This window comes from Neodiprion virginianus, chromosome 3, assembly GCF_021901495.1.
Source record: "Neodiprion virginianus isolate iyNeoVirg1 chromosome 3, iyNeoVirg1.1, whole genome shotgun sequence".
In the NCBI taxonomy this organism is placed as follows: Eukaryota; Metazoa; Arthropoda; class Insecta; order Hymenoptera; family Diprionidae; genus Neodiprion; species Neodiprion virginianus.
The window spans coordinates 19,072,564-19,091,714 of record NC_060879.1 but is presented as its reverse complement, the minus strand read 5'-3'; the positions used below and the strand labels follow the sequence as shown (position 1 = coordinate 19,091,714).

At 37.2% G+C, this 19,151-nt stretch overlaps 2 protein-coding genes across 8 annotated transcripts in view; one reads left to right on the top strand and one right to left on the bottom strand.

Annotated features, from left to right (window-relative positions):
- The window catches only part of LOC124300089 (protein expanded-like), a 140,955-nt gene that overhangs the window by 15,600 nt on the left and 106,204 nt on the right, over positions 1-19,151 (bottom strand). For all 5 annotated transcript variants that reach the window (XM_046753753.1, XM_046753756.1, XM_046753757.1 and 2 more), the window contains one exon: positions 11,193-11,272. In XM_046753753.1, coding sequence (XP_046609709.1) covers positions 11,193-11,272 — 80 coding nt within the window. The remainder of the gene's footprint in view (positions 1-11,192; positions 11,273-19,151) is intronic.
- Positions 1-19,151, top strand: part of LOC124300090 (putative sodium-dependent multivitamin transporter) — a 68,003-nt gene that overhangs the window by 5,485 nt on the left and 43,367 nt on the right. The gene's annotated exons all lie outside the window — the stretch shown is intronic.

The window sequence follows — 19,151 nt, the reverse complement described above, 5'->3', positions numbered from 1 at the left end:
CGTCAATTTTAATGAAATTTTTACAGCGCCATTAGGTGAATGTCCTAATGGTCGGACACCATGTCGTTGCTGACTATTAGAGCAATAGTTTAGCACAGTTATTTTATCGCAAAAATTAATGACTTGATCATTCGTTGAAATGGTAATTTCGTCATCGCCATGAAAAGGAAAGAGTCTGTCGGTCTCCGTCCGACAAACTTTCGTGATGATCTCGCAAACGGACGAATGACAAATCTGAAATTAATCGGACTTAGCAACCGAATGAAAAAGTTTTGAAAGAAGAATTAGGAGAAAAACAATTTAAGCCGAGAAAAACATGATCGTTTATTTGAATGAATTATATGTTTGTCGGTATAACGTTGAAAATCGATTTATTTCCGGTAAAACCGGAAGTTCAAATTGAACGGGACATGGAAATTTATCGTCACCGTCTTGTGAGTGTAAAATCCTGGAAGTTTCAAATTTTTTCATCGTGCCGTTTCCGAGATTATAGCGGGAATTTGTCGGACAGACCGACAGACCGAAATCCAAACCACCATTTTTCTAAAAACCTGTTTATTCAGATTTGTGAGGTTCGAAAACGTGAAGATTCGTAGAAATTAGAAAAAGTGATTTTCGATCGAAACCAATACTCTTCTTACATCACAAAAGGTGAGGAGAAGTAAACAATTACTCATAAAGGTGATGAATTTGGATGAAATGTAAAACTTTCCGGATAATTAGCGAGTTTCATGTTTGCAAAAGTGTACGCTAAATTCCAATAGGAGGTAAAAAAAAGTAGCCGATCACCCTTCTTTGTGTAAAACCACAATTTTTATTTCAGAGTAAAGATTGCCTTTAACTTGCCATTAATTTGGGAGATACAAATAAATTAGCTTTAAAAAATGACACAAATTCGATTCATTAAGGTGATAGGGTAATCAAAGGTCAGCAGAGGTTGAGGAGTTAAACGGTCAGCAAAAGAAGAAAAAACACCAGCTTAGAAGTTGAAATTCATGTTCAAATCCCGATCATGTATTTCTTCCTGCTAATCTTTTTGTTTCTTTTCTGATTCTTAGTGTTTAGTATTTTTAGTCACTTGTTCATACATATTCCGAACTCAATGTACCCCCCATTATAGCTCCGGGCGCCACATTTTTTTTTCTTTTGTTTCATAAAAAATGTAGTGTGTGGTTTATATCAAAATTGAGTGTGGCTATGAGAGTGATTTCGTAAATTGACGGTATTTCAGTATACAAAAAATATTACAAAAAAATCATTTCATGAAATTTCAAATATTCTGTGAGATATTGCAAGATTTCGTGTTTATTAGAGGAATTTTACGACATTATTTTACGACATTTACTATTGTTGAAAAAATTTAAACCGAAAGAATTTCAAACAAACGACTTCAAGTCTACAAGCATGTAGATCTGCTGTTTAACTAATTGTAATTTCGGGTCAGCTGTAAGAATTATAAAATATAAATTCTATACGTTGAAGCGTTGAAAATCACGCTACGAAGTTAAATTAAGCTCTTGAGCTGTGTAAAATAATCGACTAATGCTGTCGAGGGACTCGGATCGTTTGGAATTTTATTCTTATTTTCACCTTCCTCGTTCTTCGTTTCGTTTATTTATTTTTTTATTTTTCTTCCTTTACCCCTCGATCCCTCGATTTCCCAACCGATTCCGGGTAACCAATTTCCATTAATCCCCCCCATCCATTCGGTGATCCAAGCGCGTTAGTATTTAAGCCCATTTGAATAATGGCCCTCAATATGTATACCGCAGGAGTATTACGGTGGATAGAAATTGCTGGCTAAGTCTTTCGAGACATTCTTTCAAGCTCCGCAGCTCCGTGAAGAGCTTGCGCTGCGCGTTCCGACGAAATTAATTGCCGCATAAAAAATGCATCCCCGGTAACTTTGGTACGATTAACCAATTACATTCGCTCTATTCTCAAGTTACAAGCCTCGTTGCCAATCATTCGGTGTCAATATTAAATCTCTGTGTCAAAATCGCTACGAATTAAAAAAAAGATTCCAAGTTTCGTTTGCTGTTTTATCTGCTTTTAAAGATTTTATTTTCAACCATAGGATATATTCAAACAATTATTTTCAATTATAACTTTGACTTTATTCAAATTGAGTTTTTGTTCAACACACTATTCAGTCGTCGAAATAGATCGTAAAACGAGTCATCATTAAAATAAAACTAAATCAACTAAGTGTATCAGTTACTGACTCTGTCCAAATTATTAACTTTTTTTTATTACCTCCGTTTGATTGTTCGTTCTAACATTTACCGAAAAATAAGTTTGTAGTGTCTAACCGTCTAGCAATTGGTTTTAGTCATCGTGAAATTTACAATTTCTGACATCAATTTATATTTTTGAAAAATAGAAGGGTCAATAATTGGTTCTAAGCGTGTAAACGTACCTCATTCCGGGCAATTCGTGATTGAATTCACGTTTTTTACTTTTCATTTTTTTTTTCATTCATACTTCGTTTTTCACATATATACACATACACCTACATAATTTTCTTTCAAGAAATATTAAATTCGAGGGACTTGACGCATCGAGATTCGAAAAAAAAATTCTTGACATGATCACGTTTTTAGGCAAACGATAAATTAATCGCTTGGTAATAATAATAAAATACCGCGCCAACTTGTTTTACATTTTATGACCACGGTTTACAGACGCGATGACCGTCTTTGAGGAATCTAGATAGTTTCACATTTGTAAAATGTAATTATCTTCCAATTGTCTCCTTCGACAAGGTTTCATCTTCAAACTTGATTTGAAATTGTTTTTTGTACACGCGTGTTGAAAACTTTTTTGGTTCATTTACATGGCGGATGTTGTTTTCACCGCGTTTTTATGAACTGTGCATAATTTGCTTCTAAATATACACACTTTAATTTATATAGTCAAAATTATTTTCAATCAAGTTTGCGACCGAACTTTTGCGGATAGTCTGAAAGTGAGTGAGTAATCCCATAGATAAGTTTAAACGATATTGGAAATTTTACGTTGAATGCGAATACCTGATGCAAAACTAAGCAGAAGCTTTCCTTCTTCTGTTTTGAAGTTTTTTTTTTTTTTTTTTTTACTGTTATATCTACTGGCTCACGTGTAATATAGAATTTATATAAATAGGTGGAAAAAGAAACAGAGTTCGAGATAAAAATAAAAACCAGTTTGATTTATAAACTTAAGTTTACCCTTTCAGTGCCGTAACAGCGCGAGATTCTCAATTTCAGCTGGCTATGCATAAGAATTTACGTCAACGTTTTACGTTAATACCGCATAATCCTTGGAGAATTATCACGCGCTCATCTAGTCGTTAATGATTTGAAATTACTTATTCACAACATACAAAACATCCCGCATGAACTCAACATTTTTTTTCCATCCTTATCGATGCTTGCGATAATTGGCCAGATGGTAATACTACTTAATAGAGCTTTCCGCAATTCTCTTGGAAATTTTAGATCCACACAATTCGAAGTTGTATTTTTTTTTCTCAATATCTATAGAACTAAACGGACTTAGGCTGCGCAATTAAAAATTTACTCAAAACAGTTTTACGTTTGCGAAGCCTTAAGTAGAACAGGGCAACCTAAATGTCGATTTCGGTGAAAAAGAAAACTAAATTGATAATTTTCGTTTAAGGTCATGCAACAGTCCTACTTTTACCGACCGAGCAAATTCACCGTATGTTAAATAAACAAATGAATGGAAAGGGTTAAAATGTCGACGGTGCATCCATCTTTTCTAGCAAAATTCAGGAAAGTTACTGAAATCCGGAAAATCGTCAAAAAAAATGGGTGGTTTTATTTGACACGTGTTACCGTTTCCACATTTCCCGCACTTTGGATCCAAAAAGTGCATAATTGAGATACTTTTCGCAATTCCGCAAAAAATTTGGAGTAAAGTAATCCTTTGAGAGATTATTTTCAAGCAATATTGAGGTCGCTGAACGAAAACTAGGAATTACAATAATTTCGGTATAAGTAAGTTCCTGAAATCCACTACGAAAGAACGATGCACCGTCGGAATTTGAACCTTTTCCCTTCATTTGTATATTTAATAGACGAAGAAAAAGTGTGAGTTTACTCGGTCGGTAAACGTAGGAATGCTACATAACCTTAATACGGATCGTTTTGTTTTTCTGTAAATCTTACATAATATAAAGACACGTGTATGAGGCCTATGAAAAATCTTTGATACTTTAGTAATGAAACGCTTCACACGAGGAATCGAATTCAGTCGAAATATATTCAAACGTCGATGTATAACAGTATTATTGATATATTGCGCAAAGATAATATGCTTTCAAAAACATTATATTATACTTGAATAAAAATAATGAATATAAAAAATATTTCAGTCAAGTGAGATTTCATATAAAATAATCTTCATAAAAGGTAAGAAAACTTTTTTACGAATCAATTTTTTTTTTTTGGAGTTTACTCCTTAAGAAACGATTTGAGTTATAGAGCCCGGTACGGAAATTATATGAGGAGTAAAATCAAGTGTAACACGAAAACTTGAGGCGTTATAGAAAGAGACAAACATATATATTGAACATGCAAAAGAATGAGATGGAATACGTTACACAGCGTATCCTGTACTCGGGGTCTCCTCTTTGTGCGGTGCTTCGTAGTCTCACTGTATAGTTCACTACCTCCGGTCTGAGAGTTGAATGTGTGAGTATGTTTGTACGTGTGTGTTGTGTGCATGCGTATGAATTTATAAGACGTGACGTTATCACGTCAAAATATTTGAAAATATGGAAGAAACTGATTTAGATTATAATGAAGAAGAATCCGAAAAACACACGGATGCGGTTAATTGGTAAGCTTATCGTTTACATTTATGAATAATATACATTTCAAATACGAACAGCTAGATCTTTTATTTAGTGTTTTTATCATTTTTGATTAATTTATTTAATATATTTTATATTTATATAATATTTTATATTACTTATATTAACCCTTGGCGGGCACACATTTTTCCTTACTTGCTATCGACTTGAATTTTGTACTCGAGGGTTTTTGGGGTCGCTGATTACGAATCTGCACTCAAAATTTGAAAATTCAAGATGGCGGACCAAACCTGCAAAAACTCGTTTGACGAGAGCGAAAGTTGGTACTCGGGGGTTTTCGGAGTCGCTAATTACGAATCTGCACTCAAAAGTTGTAAAATCAAGATGGCGGATCCAATATGGCGGACCGAAAATGTAAAAAATCGTTTGACGGGAACAAAAGTTGGTACTCAGGGGTTCTTGCGGTTACTCATTACGGATATGCACTCAAAATTTGGAAATTTTTGAAGTAATATAAATAATTCGAATAATTACAGATATGTGTTTGTTTCTCTTATCATCTTGGAAGATGCGTTCATTAACCCTCTTTTTCTGTTCGCTATATATCATAATTATCGTTCGTAAGGAGTAAGCTCCAGTCGTGCGTCGGAGCTGACACACACACTTTTTTTCTTTTTTTCCTAGATAACTAGATATTTTTATAGATCTGTAGATGTATCTAAAAAAAAAAAAGAATGCAATTCCGAAATGGTTGAGATATGAAGAAAAAATATTTCAACACAAAACGTACTCACAAGCAATACATAAATTTGACCAATTGTTAGAAGTATTGACGATCAGCTGTAGGATGGAAATAGCAATGGCTGATTTCATGGAGGATTCCTGGTATTGGCTAATGCAAGTATATTATCACTGAAGGTATAATGATAAACAAAATTATGGTCCCTCGCGTATGCACCTCTTTCGGGAATGAAAAAATTCGTGTCGATAATTATTTCCATGAATCTGAATCACTGCGCGAATGTGCAATATGTTGATTCTGCTTTCTCGCTGATCGGTTTACGCTCCGAAGGATCGCATCGGGATCAGAAATACCTAGAAAATGTACGAACTGAGATGATTGATCCCGCTGAAATCGACGAGTGAAGCTTTGTGGTAGCACCGAGCGGCAGGTGTTCGGAGAAAATTGGTGATATAAAAGTGGCGAATTGGAACGATGTGGTCCGGGGTGTTTGCATCGAGACATTTCATACGTGAGAGCGTAATTTCAAAAGAATGTTTTTTTTATTTTATTTATTTCTTTATTACTATTTATTTTATTACCCCGTTTCTCAGAATCGAGGCTTCGTGGATCAAGCGGCTGAATATATCGGTGTAAAGCCGCAAACTAATTTCAGTTTGATTGAGCAAAAGAAGGCTGAAGTCGGACGTGCCAGCCTGTACAGCACAAATGCCTCGGGCTAGATAACCGGAGGAAGTATTTCTAGCTGAATGCCGAGGACCAGAGTTAGATAGGCATTAAAATCAACGAAACTGCTATTACCCCGGGGTAAAATAACGATTATATATATATATGTAGGTATACGCGTTCTATGTATGAGTAAATAAAAACGAACGAAAGGTGGAGGGGGGGTGGACAGTTTCTATGAGAATATTCAAGGTAATAAAAGAGTCATGAAAAATACAGTGGACAATAATTAAGAAAAAGGTACAAGATTAGGTTGCCTTTGGCACTAATGTCAGGAATTAAGGTATAAAAGCTTTGCTCTCGGTAGGCGGGAGAAAATTTCATTTGTCACAATTGCTGGCAAGTTCCAGTAAAATGTGGTGCAAGTAGCGATTTCGTGTGATTATGGTTATCAATACTACGTTTGGCTAGTTATCTAGTGCTATATTGAATCTGTTTGGTTGACTATATTTTTTCAGACAAAAATGGCATTAAAAAAATGGATGATGGACAAGAAAATATAGTACGAGTAAAAATAATCGAGAGGAATAGTTACGCGTATAGTAGATTTTTTGATTACAGTTACAAAAGTCATTTTCATTTAGTAGCCAGAACTATATTTTTCAGCGCGATCAAAAATGGAAGTAAACTTGAAAACTGTATAATAGTAAACACAACTAAAAATTATGAGAAGATCGTATTCAATACGATGTCTAAAAAAAAAAAAAAAATTGCGAAAATAATTGAACCTTCTCTTTTGGTAGTATTATGAGCAAGAAAACGAAAAAACTTTCGTATTGGTTATTATTCTGTGTAATTCTGACGGACAAAAAAAAATTTTTAAAGATAATTATTTTCTACTTCATTGTTTGGTGCGATTACTTTACGATTAGAAATATGAAGAAATTGTTTTTATTTTACCTATTTTTTGAGCACTTAAAAAATTTGAAAAAAAAAGTGAATAATAATCCGTGTTCAACGTTTTGAAAACGTTGAAAAAATTCTAAAACACTTTCCACTCTTGAAACCACGTCAAAGTTATGTAGAAGGTGGAACTAGTTTTTTATAACTTTTCCATAATATTGAAGTGGTATGAGCTAAAATAATTCTAATCGTTAACTACCGGTGTACTGTAAGGAAGTGAATAAATAGATGATGAAATCCATCAGAATATTTATTGCAAATTAATCGAAATAGAGAATATATAAATTTTTTATCTTAATGAAAGATTTTATAAAACTTTAATAATGTTTTTGAATAAAAAATTTTTTTAAGTAAATAAGAATTGTTGCCTGGTAGGAACAATCTTAAAGTGAAATATATGAGAATTTTTCCAGAATTTGAAAAAAGTCGAACCCTCAAGAACGTTTGACTTACTTAGACTTGTAACTCAGAAGCGATGCCACGAAAAGATTAATTTCAAATAAATTGTCGCTAGGTACACGGTAGAGACTGAAACTCCTCAAAAATGGCAGAAATCAGAAAACACGCGAAGTTCCGAATCACAGAAAGGTAAACTAAAAAATAACCCAAAGTAATTTACGATCGAGGAGCCGAAGGATAATTGTAGTGAACTCGGGTATATGTAGTGTTGCGTTTAGGATGTGTTACAGAGACTGTATGGGAGGATTCTTCGCTTTGGATACTGTCGTAAAAAGAAATGAGAGGACCGAATGGAATGGGTATACAGTTGGAATACAAGGATGGTGGAACAGGCGGCGCGGCGGGATAAAAGTTATTGACTGTACACCGTAAACACGGTGGACCGAGCCTGGACTCCGTTTGCGCACAGTAAAATCCAGGTGTAAAATGAACCGCCGCCTGTGCCTCGTTAAATTCGATTCCCGTTTAAGCCGAATTCCGGAATCCGAAACTGTACCAGCCGTAACAGAAAATCCAAAGTTGTTGTGATGCGGGGTTTCCAGTCATCGTGATTTTTTTTTTTTTTTTATACAACAAAAAAAAAGAAGAAATCCTAACCGAAGGATATTCTGGAATCCAATTTTGAAGCCTGCTTTGTGAATTGGAAGTGTTCCCATTTGAATAACGTGAAAACATATCATTTTGACTTGATCCTGAAAGCATTTTACAGAGTCTAAGATTCTCTGATAAAGTCTTAATAATTCGGCAAAATCCGTAGCTTGAGAGGTTCAAAAATTTCAAACCAGTAAACGTCGTGTATAAATTTATCTCTAAACGTCTTCAGTGGCTGAATTATTCAGGTTGAAATCAATATTCAAACGAGAAATTTGTAGAGGATTATAATTTTTTATAATAAAAATGTCTTGAGAGCAAAGTCTGTAGCTTCAACGGTTCTCCACAAGTTATGACTGTTGAAAATCAATTTTATGTAAAAGTTCATCTCGAAACCTCTTCAGTGGCTTAGCTATCGATTGACCTTGTAAGAAAGATTCAAACGGCACTGAATTCATTAAAAAATATTTCCGCGATTGAATTTTAAAAAACCATGAAAAACGCGGCTGAATGGCGAAAGTTTGTTTGAAATATTACCGTTCACCAAATGTTATTTAAATGGTAAAAGGAAGCACGCCGTGGTCCACCATTTAAAATTTTACGTTGAGAGGTATCCTTCTGCGAGTATTTTTTTCTGCCATGTTATTAACAAGTTTTTCAAGTGGTAGTGAGAGAAAGAAAAAAAAATATATATATATCCTTTCCAAACGAAACACCATAGCGCAGTCAGTGCAGTACCAGTCAGGTTGTTGCTGCGCCAAGAGGCATTTTGCTACCCACTCAAAAGTACGTCTTGATCTTTCATTACCATAAATTAGATCCTCTACTCCGAAGGCAAGGATTAAAGTGCCCGATTCATCATCTCCGGAGGCAGCCAGCTAAGATCGCTCGGCGTAGAACGCGCCCAACTCTGTGTAACGAACAGGGAATACACTGACGGTGTGGCCCACAAACCGAAGGCTGATTCCTGCATGCTGGCCAGGACGAGGCCGCCGGAAATTCGGTAGCTGAAGATTAAAGCATCGTAACTTCCAACGACTCGGTCTAGCCTCTGCTATCGCTGGGCCAGTTATAACGAACGTCCGTTACGCCTGGGCCGTGTTTTATTTAACTCAAGAATCAAATTGCTCCTCGAAGATTATAAAAATCATGATATATGAACAGAGACAGCGTGATAATTACTTGTACTAATCCGTTACGATCGTTACACCGTTTCGAATCGAGTCAATTTGATGGCCTCTGACGGATTCGTGCGAATATTCTTCCGGTACTCGATGATTATCGCTACTGAATTTCACAAGAGTTATTCAAATTCTAAGACTACTTTCTTTCTTTCGTCATGCCTTTCATCAACGATCCCAAGCGTAGAAGTTGATTAAGGATGCATGGACGTAGAGTCGGGTTGAAAACTGTGATGAAAACAGAAACGTGATAAAACAAAAACTCGGAAAGTCTCATTTAAGCTGATCTTGTTACATTGTGTATTAAAACAGTTCCCGTGGCAGTGAAAAAAAATTTAGAATCGATGAATTTTCAATATAGACCCATCGTTATGTTTACAATTTGAAAAAGTTAACATCATTTTTCACGGAAAAATCCACATTGTCTGGATCAGAACCTGATTAACAACTGAATAAAATTTTGAGTAACAATAATAAGTTTATCTTATGTAAATTATGACGATTCTAAGAGTAAAAAAAAAAAAAAAAAAAAATACCGATACAAATGACGGTATGAACTAACACCATTATGTAATTCCGATAAAAAGTTTCTCATCAATTTTTGCATCATTTCCGTCCAAGAGGCTGAGCTTCGTCTGATCAATGCCTGTTTTGTTGCACATTAAGCAGGTAGACAGGAAACCGTAACTAATCTACGGAGGTTGATTTGTGCCACACATACCTATAAACAAATCAAACATAGCCGTCGAGCCTCCAGCAGCAATACCGACAAATACAGTACCACAAATGAGTACGTGTTAAAAAAAAACAAAAAAAAAAAGACAAAAATAAATAAATAATAATGAAGACCGGAGGAGCGAGCGAAGGTGAGAAGCGTAGCGATGGTACTTTATTAGAATACTGTGGGGGAAAATCTTGGGTGAAGATGTTTCAACGAGATAAGAACGTAGCGCGGTAGCCTGTGTTACCGAGCGAGTATTTATTGGTTATTGGTGGGCCATCATTAGTGCCTGGCTGGCTCGCTGGCTGATGCAGGGCAGATTCGGAGATAGCCAGTATGAATGTGTTGCTGGTTGATGCCACGATGCAGTGTATCTGCCTCCAGAGACGACGAGGATGCTGTAGGAGAGCATGGATGCTACCGAGTTAAGTGGACGTAAAACAGGGATCGCGGATGCCGAGGAGGGGCTTTTTTTTAACGGGCTGACGGGCAGCCATTGCACCCGTAAGAAGAAATGCTAATTTTAACGGGCCCGTACTTTCAATTTTTTCACTTTGGTATTCCGAATATTCATATCTCTTTTCCCTATTTTTCTAGCATTTTTTTTTCCCTAGTTCTATCGCGTTGTTTGGAAATAAAACATGTTCTTATATTGTTCGTTTTGAAACATGTCATTAAAAAGGAACCGGTCATGTTTTTGACATTGAAATGCGAGTGAAACATGAAAATCAAAGATTGAAGAAAACAAAATAGTCACGATAACTGTGCATAGAATCTGATTAAACATATCAAACCTGATTTGATGCCGCTATATCAATTAAGTCACAAGATCGTAGGATTCTTATTCGCAGGTTAAAATTGTCGAATGGATACTGTAAAAAAAGGTTTGCTCACTTCGTCGGCGTACAACATCTCCTTAAGTTATAGTTAATTCGTCGAAACGGATTAAAAAATAGTTGATTAGTCGACTTGAAATTGCATGAGGATTGCACGCTAGTTACAGGTGCATTCGCTGAAAATTGCCAAGTAAAATAATGAAAATATACTCACGTATGTATGAGAACTTCGCCAATTTTTGGGTGCGTATTTGCTCAGCTTACTTTCAGGGTCCACAAAGAGATACTCGCCGTCTACAACATACCACGAAAGCAAAGTATAAGAGAAACGAAATTTCCATCAGTTTTCAAACAGCGCCTGTATGATTATTTACGAATACACGCAGTATGTATCGAAGTAAATATACAGTGAAACTTTTCTTAACAAACACCTCCCAACAACGGATTCCTCTTCACAATGGACAATCTTAATAATCTCCTGAAGCACAATTTACACGTTAATATTGTTCCGAATAGCGGACACTCTTCAATAACGGACAATATTTTTAGTTCCGAAAATGTCCGCTATTGAGAAGTTTCACTGTACTCACAGTGTGATTATCTATCTACAGAATCGTCTGTCGTTTGCTATGGTTTAATGCGCATGCGCTACAGTCAGAGAGCAGTTGTTCGCCAGGGTGACCAACCGTCATGGACGTAACCTAAAAAATTTTGACAATTGTCACTGGCAGTTGCGTTCAACGTCGACAGCTGTCATCATTTTTGAGGTTACATACGTAGTGCTCTCGAATGTTAGCGCATGCGCATTGAACTAAAGCAGACGACGGACTATTCTGTCGATAGATAATCACTCTGTATGTATATCGTATACATACATGCATCGTACACTTGGGGACAATGAATCTGAGACGGCTAATTTTTTACACTAGACAGTTACGTTGGTAACGCAGAGAAACCTACAGCGCCATAATCGGCCGAGCGCGAAAGAAACTCAATCTCAATAAATTTAATATAACCCATGACAGTCGGATCTAACCTTAGAAAAATCGCGGAGATTACTTGTTAGACTGACACGTGTTCTAAGGTTAGATTCGACGGTCATGGGTTACGTTATGTTTGTTGAGATTGAGTTTGTTTCGCGCTCGTCCCGCTATGGCGCTGTAGGTTTCTCAGTGTTGCCAACATAACTATCTAGTGTAAAAAATAAGCCGTCTCAGATTCATTGTCCCCAAGTGTACATGTTTACTGGAAAAATTAATCGTTGTCTGTGGTACCGGAAACAGTTGCTCGCGGCTATTAATTTCCGATGTACGTACCACCGATTGGCTTGCGAGTGAGAAGTGAAGAAAAAGTGTGCTAGCAGAGTCGGTGCAGAGCTGAGCCAAGGGTACGAGGAGGAGGCCTTTCACTCTCAAAGCCCGGTACCCAATATGAAATGCTAAACGCTTCCATTAAATAACCTTTAATTGAAAAATTGCTGCGGCACAATCAAGAAATACCGGAGGAGCCTGCATTTCCCACAAATTGTTATGACTGCGGGTTCGTTCGCTGATTCAGAATTCCCCGAGTTCGTTCTACGGCGGCGCCGTCTTTACTCAAGAATGAACGGAACGCGCCACCTCGTTACAATACTTGTACATTAAGTTTCAGGCGAACTGAGCCCCCGTAGAGGTACATACCTATGATCGCAAAAAAAAGTACAAAAATTTCACAGTCTGTCTCGGAAGCTGTTCCATTGCCCACTCGATGTCGTCTGTGGCAAAAAGATTAGGTTAGGTTGGATTTAGCGTCGTTATTTGAGATCAAAAATACACCCCGTTCAAGGCAGTGCACACAAATGAGTATGTAATTTACGGTATGTTTCATTATAAATTTACGATAGTGATGTGCAAATCAAGAATGACAACTTTTTAGTAACGCCGCATAACTGTTGCGCAGGAGGGCCTGATAACAAAGTGATAGTTGGTCAAATATAAATGATAAGAGGATCACCGGAAAAGTTTTCCATAAGATTTTAATCAAACAAAGCCTATCTGTTCAACCGATTTAAACCAACATAGCTTTATAAAGGAGAGTAGGTTTACACTGCATAATTAAAATCGGTGAAACGTCGAACGACCTTGAACGTTTAGGAATGACTTGAAAATTAGTGGACGTCCAGCAACCTCCCAATATGGTGAATTACTTGAAAATCAATGATACCTTTCAACAATTAGGAATCGTTTGGAAACCAGTGGAAGTCAAGCTACTTATGAATATTAGGAATCATTGACGGACGATTTCCAAGTGATTTCCAGGCGGACAGCCCCTCGATGAAAGAAGACATTTCACCGTAGACAATCAAGCTTCGGAATGAGTACCTCGTCGGCAGGGCGTATGGAATGATGGAATCTATTTTTAGACACTGAGACCAGACGTTAAGGTTCGCTTAAATTCAAGACATTCACGTGCGCCGGATCACCGAGCACCGACTGTTTCTGGAGGTTCTTTCGAATTGCCTTCGTTCCCCGTCCGATACGAGAGGATCGGAGTCGAGATGGGGGAGAGACTGGTCTCGGGTTTAAGCAACCGGCACGGCAGCGGGATGTACAGTGCCCTTCATTCTTCGTGTACTCGACTTTTTGCACGCCCGACTGATGGGCCCAAATACCGATACCCCTAAATGACCAAGAAACAATGAAAGAGACGTGGACGCGCGCGTGCGCCCGAGGGTTCCTGCAGCTCTTGAATGAGAGGGCCTAAAACCTGTCCTGCCCACACGAGTCCTACTTGGGCAAACCCTACGACACGTACGACAAGGCGACGTGTTCTGAACTGGAACTGGGCGTTACCATACAGGGAATCGATCGGATCGACGGTCTGACTCGCCGTAATTGTAGGCATTGCAGTCTCCTAAACAGTGCGAGACTCGGAGCAGCTCGAGTATGAATTGAACGAAATTGGACCTCCTTTACCAAGGGAGCTCATGAATAGGCAGGCTTGAGACTGTAGGAATTCAGTATATTCTTGTCGACTGTTGTAATCAAGCTGTCGAACTAACAATGAGTCATTGTGACCATCCGACCTTGAGTTGTAATATTTTCTCTCACAAGCTTGTCGTTTTTTGATGAATAACTCGAGGGTCCATATATATGATTAGATCCATTGCACCTAGAAAAAATGCAGAACGGATTTCCGCAGGTGGTTGCAGCCATAAGATCAATCGGCATTTGTCGTGAGCACTCTTTAGTATTCAGGCCTTTGGTCTTGAATTTCTCGGAAGGGACACATCGATCGTGTGCCAACGTGGTAAAATAAAATTTACCTTTTAACATGCTGAAAAACAGGAACAAATGAATGAACAACAGGTATATGAGGAATGGAACTTGGGAGCACTGTAGTCTCATGGAGAATTAAATGAAAACGGGCGGTAAAGATTAGCGTTGACAATAGAGATAATTGAGGTGTCTACTCAGCGGCCAGACGACACTATCGTCGAATTGGACACACGACGAAGATACCAGTTTACCACCAGACGACAGAACATGATGAATTAAACGGAGCTATCGACGCTAGACAAATTGAGTTTACATTCATTAGACCATATTAAATTCACCTGTCAAGATATAATTTAAGCCTGACGGATGGGAAAAGGGAGGGAAGGCGAACATCGTTCCTTATACAAATCACAGATTGTACACGTCACCAATATAACTGACGTGAATTGTCAGGCCCGAAGGTGCAACTTATTCTTCAACTTTCCTTAATGGATCTTATCCAGACAGTGGGTTATGCTAGTTTAATCGACGCTGGATTACGTTCAGTATACCAACTGCCTAGAGGACAGCGATATTTGATTAATACGGTTACATCAGTCACAATTATGTGAACGTTGTAAATTGCTGATGACCATTGGTTTTGGTGGAGACAAGTGGCCCAAGGAAATTGAGAACACCTCGTATTTGGTCACTGGGAAACTTGAACGCCTATTCTGAAGAGGTGTGAAAAGTATTATGAAATTTACGATATACTTTCCGTTAGGAAAATGAATTCAACGTGTCAAAGAACAAAGATGATGTACTACTCTTGAAATAAGTAGCATCGTCTACCTCAAAATCCAAAGGATTCAAACTCGTTAATATCCTCATCAATGCGCGGTAAAGTTACCAGAACCATATTGTACACCGAACATTCGGATAAGGCATGGTAACAGATGGATTTTCTATGCCCGTATAACGATTATTCCAATTCTAAAACACTGTTCGTTCTAAAACTGTATCGCATGTTCCACGTACATACAGTATAACATTAATCCACTTACCGCAACGACAAATCCATCTGATTACAGTATGATACGTGCATTTTTAGTATACTATTCTCACCGTGCGACGTTACACCGCTTCTTCTCAATTTCGAAAGACAAAATGGCGTGTTATCGAGGGAGAATGACGTATTAACTACGAGACAAGGAATAAGTGCGAAATGGATTTGGCGCATACATTTCGATCGGCAGGTAGATCTACGGCGTCGAATGTCTAAGTTGACGGCGCGGCGGACCGCATTCCTTAGAGGGAAGGGATGAGGAAGGGACGAAGGTATCTGAGCAGGTTGAGCCCGAGAAGAGAGGAGACTGAGAGAGACAGACGCGGGTCCATCGCCTCAGCCTCTTCCAAGGAGAGGGTGAATTCGGGCATCCTCCTATCTGCCAGCTGCCCGATCCTACCGTCAGCTCGCACTAGAAAAGAAGAATAGCCAATTTGGAAGCTATTTGTACACCGCAGCGGCGGCGGATAGCTACCAGGGTTCGAATTGATTCCATTCTATTAAGACCCCACGAATACCGAGATCAAGATTATCGGACTTTTATAAGGCGACAGGAAAAGGGAGCAGGTGAAAAAAATCAAAGAAAGGTATGGAGTAAAAATTTCATCATCGGCGGTGAAACTTTAACGGTCTTCTTTTATTTCTGATTGAGAAAGAAGGAAGGAAGTGACTCTTTGATTCGAAATAGGATGGCGCAAATTGATTGTGAGGTTAATCGAATTGAATTTAGCTAAAGCAACGTTTGCTCAACCTACGAAAAATGGGGATGTAGCAAATTTCAATTACGATGGCCTAACCATTATGCTAATAGCTTCAAAGAGGTCGTATGATAGAATCATTATTTTGAGTTAAAAAAAAGAGTATCGTTTAACTAATTTCGATTTGTAAATAGATTCTAAATGAATCATCTGAGTCGAGTCATTTACAGAACTTCTCTGTTTAGATATCGCCGGCTAGCTAATTGATCGCATTCTAAAATAGTAATTCTTCGTTATTTATGTTTGAGCAGCCAAAAACCGCATCTTAGAAAAATGGCGGACCAGCCAGCCTTCTGAGGTCGACTAAAACAAGTATGTTTTTATTTATATTAGAACGATGTCGGTCCAAATGACAAACCGTATTGCACGATGATTTTAGAAAACTTCGCAAAGAAACTGAAAAGCGTGTTATTTTTTACACATTTTTTCAATGGGATTTAATGGAATGACGTACCTCTTAGACTCGAGTTGAGAGTTCTGTACTTCAAGAGGGTTTTCAATGGAGCAAAAACTAATCCACCGTACTCGAGCAAAATAAAAAATCAAACAGAAATTGCCTTAATCTGAAACAGTATAATAAATACTATACATACGTGTAATAACCGTGAATAATTTGACTTTCGTTTTGTCGCAGGGCGACTTTATATTATAACGTAGTTATTCGACAAATATAAACGCGTGAACTACAACCACCCACAAGTCCTGCTACACAATCGGTTAATTTGAATCAACGAAATATTTCACAACAGACGACGTTCGTTTGCTTTAACCGTGTCTGTAAACAGCGTACAAGTACAGAAAATATTATGGGATGTTTGCTCGCGCGGTAGCGAGAGGTAGAAACGAAATCAAGGTACGCTATTCTCCGCACGGTTTTTTCACCCTTGACTAGGTTCTGTCAACATTCGCTTTCACACCCTTGTTAGACTTGGTTATACATAGATTGACTTATATTTCTTAGATGTATAATATGGCTCCGATGCTGATACAGAAATTACAGTGTGTTGAATTTTTATACACGGAATGCTGTGTTCTTGGAATTGAGTGAAAAAAAAAAATAATAAGGACGAAAAAGAAGTCGTGGTAATAAGTATCGAATAAATAAAAAAAAGGGGATGATTCGTTTTTTCACGTTGAAAATTATCCACTTGTTTTCAATGTGATATTGAATCAGATTTTCAGATTTATTGTGCCTAGTTTAAAGTAGCCAATAATTCATTTCAAATTAAACAATTCAGACCAGTTGCAGCTAAGCTGCATTTATTTTGGTAATATTACTGTGAAAAAATGGTAATAAGAGAGCTTTTTCTGCATTTGATAATAATTTCAGGCATCTGGTTTTTGTATTTGCTCCTTCTCTTTTCTGGAATGAAAATTTTAAAGCAGAGATTTTTGGTGGTAGTATTTGATTTTACTTCAATTATGCATTATGGGTGTTACCACTTTCATAACTTTTTTTTGATTGGATTTCATCACCTGCACTAGTAACATTTTCATTTTCCTAATAATTACAATATTAAGTAAATAAATAGCCAGATTAATAACCGAATGAATGGATCACCGGAAAGTTTTGATCATATCTTTTTGAATGCGTACAGACCTCAGATTTACAATAAATAAACGAATCCAAATGTTAGATAATGTTTGGGGATGTTCTGAATATATTTGCCTAGGAGAATTCTTTTTTTAGAAATTGAAAGTTCTACATATTTCAACCTTGTAAATTGTAAAACTGTAACAAGTGAACAAGAAGGACGAATATTCGCTGATATTGCAAATACCTTATAAATATAATTCTCCATTATAAATCGTTGCCTACTATTATTTTATGATGTCATAAGCATGCAAAAACTGTAGATAAATTTCGTTGCGAGTACAGAAGTGAAACTTTTTCAATAATATTCCTATTCCGTATTCACTTACCGCGTTGTCGTTTCTATCTTATTAGTTTCTATTCTTAGTAATAACTGAAGCAGTGCTCATTTAAGAAAAAAATCTAGCACTGGATATCTGATTCGACGTATGGTGCGATTCTATCCGATTGAAAACTCATCTGAATATCAGGGATAAACGATACAATTGTAATAAAACTGTAAAACAAGTTTAAAGCAGTATTGGAAGCCACCCGTAATTACAGTTTGTAATTAATGACATTTGAATGGCAAATTACATTTATATTTTGTAATTCAGGCGTCATTTATACATATATTGTATTTAAAATGTAACAAACAATACAAATTACGTTTGTAATCGGTAATAGATTTTGATTTAACTACAATTTTTTCCAGAAACTAAATCTGCATTCAGGTTGATAAAAATTTTCAAATATAATCGATATCTTCATTCGATCCGGCTGCAAATTTTGAACATAATCGATCACTGCATTGAACATAAAGTTTCTTGCAAGTACGCGGATATTTGCGGAAATTTACGAACACGTACGAACGTATGTGAGTATTATTGTACGAACGAAATATGTTCACATATAAATAAAAATATGACTTGTATTCTACCTTATCCTGATCACAAAATATAAATATAATTCGAATTTTAGTGTTTTTTCAAATTAAAGAATACGACTTTCAATCTACATTTGACTGCCAAGTGCCATGGACTAATTATATTTGCTATTTGTAATTTATGATTGACGAATGATGATATCGCCCATCACCGTTTCAGAATGCGATGCCGCCCAAATATACAGGGACAATCTCTTAAAACATGAAACTCAACTGCGCGTGCGTACAGGCTGGCCATCCCGAGTTTTCAGCTGTCAAACTGTGTCTGGCGGCGATGCAGTTGATACGAATTTTTTAGGTTAGAATCTCAAATAATCGAGACAGTGACTCGGAAAGTTTTGCGAAGCATTTGTTACCGGGTCGGAAAGTTGATTCTTCGAAGAACGGTCGGAATTTAATGCTTATGCTCGTTGAAAATTCAAACGTACATATTTTGCGTACGTTGGCTCCCCTGCATCGCGGACAAGAATATCGCTGCGAGAATATTTCGCCGACCAATGAGATTGAATTATTCTGCGCATGCGCGGTTGATTTTCAAGTCTCGTGAGACTGTCCCGGTATACGAGACTTGATCGCTCGCGCGCGCGTTTCGAC